This window comes from Anarrhichthys ocellatus, unplaced genomic scaffold (assembly GCF_004355925.1).
Source record: "Anarrhichthys ocellatus isolate YVR2014 unplaced genomic scaffold, GSC_Weel_1.0 scaffold3553, whole genome shotgun sequence".
Lineage (NCBI taxonomy): Eukaryota > Metazoa > Chordata > Actinopteri > Perciformes > Anarhichadidae > Anarrhichthys > Anarrhichthys ocellatus.
Window position 1 is genome coordinate 1,848 of NW_022283527.1, and position 3,679 is coordinate 5,526.

The 3,679-nt window shown below is 40.8% G+C and overlaps 1 protein-coding gene across 1 annotated transcript; it reads left to right on the forward strand.

The window, feature by feature from the left end:
- Window positions 1-421: 421 nt before the first annotated feature.
- On the forward strand, window positions 422-3,527 carry LOC116379010 (soluble scavenger receptor cysteine-rich domain-containing protein SSC5D-like; the record flags this gene model as incomplete). Its single annotated transcript, XM_031840920.1, has 3 exons — window positions 422-481; window positions 3,071-3,103; window positions 3,225-3,527. Coding segments are annotated over exons 1-3 (379 nt in total), but the record flags the coding sequence as incomplete, so codon positions are not given.
- Between the last annotated feature and the right edge of the window lie 152 nt (window positions 3,528-3,679).

A 3,679-nucleotide genomic window follows, 5' to 3' on the forward strand; every position in this document is an offset into this window, starting at 1 on the left:
CAAACAACAACAAAAGTTTTAAAACAACTATAAAGAGAATCTAACTCTTTCCTATATTTCTCTAGCTCTATAGATCTATAGTTCTATGGTTCTATACTACTTCCATGAGCCCACATGCTGTACAGGACAATAACTAAACAGACCAAAGAGAACCAAGAGACCAGAGTGAAGAAGTGTCTGATCCACTGGTCACACTGGAAACATGGTGGACAGAAGAAGCTGATCATGTGACAGAAACTCTTCTCTGTAAAACTAAAGACAGATAAGCCATCAGTAAAGCTCCACCTCTTCCTGTACGCAGATATACACCGAGGACAGCACACAGACACTTAGACACTCAGGTGGGAGAGAGACGGGCAGAGAGACTGAGAGAGACGGGAGAGAGACGGACAGAGAGACGGACAGAGAGACGGGACAGAGACGGTCTACCTGGACGTCATGGATCACCTGTTGATGCTGCTGCTGTTGTTGTGGAGCTCAGGTAGCACTCTTTTAGAGATGATGTGTTTTATTACAATATTACTGTTTTATCTTTAAATCAGAGAACACACACACACACACACTCACACAGACACATGCACAGACAAACACACACCCACACTTACACACAGGCACACAAACACATACGCACACACACATACACACACACATACATACACAGACACAAACACACGCACACAAAAACACACATAAACACACACACACGCATACACGCACGTACACACAAACACACACAAACACACACATACATACACACACACGCACACACACATACACACATATTTTTATGATCAAACCAAATATGATAACCCTGCTTTTTTTGTTTTCATTTAAAATAATCATATTTATATATATATATAATCATATTTACATATATATATAGCTACATATACATACCAGTGACTTCCTGTCTGGGTCGATCTGCTCTGTGCAGCTTGACGCGACTTCAGCGCGGGTCCGTCAAACATACTCTCGCGCGCCCCCTTCAGTGAGGCAGAGGTACTGTTGGCCTCCCCTCTGTGCTCTTTCTCTGCGGTTTCTGTCAGATCAGCAAGACTAACTAGGTTCTACACATACGTGAAATACATGACCTGTTCTATGGAAAGAAAGGACATACTGTGTAATAAAAGCGTCTACAAATAGTACAGTGGTGACAAACAATGAGAGAGCAAAAGGCACCCGCTCAACCCAGTTTGTGAGGGATTGCACAATCAGAGATGACGCACAGCTCGCGTCTCCTCTCTGTTTGAACAGGACGTGCGCAAAGTCAGCGATGTTGATTATAAAAATGCTTGAAATGATTGGAATCATACAGAAGTTACATTTATAACACAGATCAGTAGAGAAATATTAATATTTATTTTATTTTATCATTATGTTTTTTTAATTTTCATGATGGCAGGTGAGAATCTGCCTCCAGTGACCGCACGTCCCTGATACATACACATATATTACAACAATGATGGTAATAAAGTGACACTTAATATAATTAAATAGATTTTAAGATCTACAAATTTGATAAAAAAATATTGAATAAATTCACAAAATTTAAACTAAAATAATAAGTATATCCAAATCAATTTCTCAAGCAAAACTGATTTATATTTACTAAGGATCTGAGCAAAAGTACTTTTGATTTACTCAATATCTGAGTGAACTTGATTTGTATTTACTAATCCTCTGAGGGAGATTGATTTATATTTACTGATTATTTGAGTGAAATTGATAAAAGCTGACTAAATATCTGGATAAACGAGCAGTCACGCTGCCAATATTCTCAACTACACAGTTAAAGATGCTCAGAGGTGAATTTAATGATGAAATATTATACGAAACTTATAGAAAACCTTGTTGTGTTTCTCTGCTGCGTTGGTGCTCAGCCCTCTGGTATCTTCGGACCGGGTCGCCTACCTTTGGACTACTGGAACAAATAATAAGCTCACTCTCCTTCCGCCTTAGCTAGGCTAACGTTAGCATAGCAGACACCTGTAACGACTGGAAGGGTGTAGCCAATCGGAGGCAGAGGAGGGGGCGGGTCTTCCTACAAGGCATTGTGGGTAGATGCGCCCAGCGAGTCATGACAGTCTTTCCCATCAGAAACGTGTCAAAGAAACAAGACAGTAGTCATTTTGTTCATGTTGTTGTCAGTGGATTCATTTGAGACTTTGTAGTGAGTAACAGACAGATGACATCCTACAGAGCACATAGAAGTAAGACAACCAGCCTGAGAGAGAGGTTTAGTGTAGAACCTGTGCTATGGACGGGAAGCTAGTGGCCCGGCCCATCCACAGTGACCTCTGTGACCCACGTATGCATCCTGTCCCCTCCATTTACTGCCTGATAATAATCAATATAACATGTTGTTATCATCAGTAGTAGTTAGCAGCATCGTGTTCCAGCCACTGGTGGGAAACACTGGAGACCCCTCACGGATGCAGCAAGAATAAATCACTCTGAAGGTTGTGAAAGGAGGAAGCGTTTAGGAGAGGAGACAAGGACAGGTTTACAGAGTCTCAGCACAGGTTCAGCCATGAGGAGAGAGATGCTAAACAACTGTACTCAGAGAAACTTCAACAGCAGTTCTCAGCTAATGACTGCTTCTGTCTGAAAGGTTCTCACACTGAAGTATACTCAAGCAGCACAATGCTTGTTGTGATTGTATGTGATGGTGTGTGTGTTGGAAACGTTTGGATGTGAGCTGCTGTCTTCCTCATTTTGGACATTTCTCTTTTTTTAGCCCCTCCCCTCAGGATGCTCTGCCTTCTGAGGGGAGGGGCTACATAAGAACTATAAATTTAATTAAGAATTAAACAAATTATCACAAATGTTTCTTGTTGTCTTATTGTGATAACAAATGTGACCCTTTAATCTACTCTCGTGTGATTGGCTGAAAAGGAAGGAGGCGTCTAACAAACAGTCCTGTTTTTAAATGCAGGTTCAACTGTCTGAATATAAATGTAACAACATCCACATAAGTTTTAGATGAAGATTGCAAATACATTTAAAAACTAATATTTGTGTATTTCTTTTACATTTACTATAAACAACAAATATGTGTCTATTTCTCCAGAACTCCAGGCTGAAGGAAATCACACATCAACAGGTAAATAGAGAAAGAAAAGAAAAACAAAGAACCAGTGAAGCAGAATCAGCTTCAAGTTTTAGTTTGATATTTTATTAATTAAATTCATTTCTTTACTGACGACTCTCTTGTTTCTGTTCAGAAGCTGTCAGGTTGGTGGGAGGAGTCAGTCGCTGTGCAGGAACACTGGAGGTGAAACATCAAGGAGACTGGAAACCAGTAGATGGCTCTAACTATAACTCTGACTATGACTGGACCCTGAAGACAGCAGCTGATGTCTGTAGAGATCTGGACTGTGGCTCTGCTTTTTCTAACAGACAGAGAGAGGAGTCCTCACAGAGATCTGTGTGGAGGATCGACTATTTCTGTGTTCACTCTGGATCTGATCTGAGAGAGTGTATAAGATCATGTTCCTCTTCCTCCATCTTGGATCTCACCTGCTCAGGTAAGCCCATCGGTGACATCATCTATGACAGTAATGTATCCAGGTGGACACATCAGCTAGAATGGCAGCAGACTTGTCTGATGAGCTGCTGCTTCAGTAAATCAGGTGCTGAATGCACCAAGATATCTTTATATATGAAACCTCCATGTCTG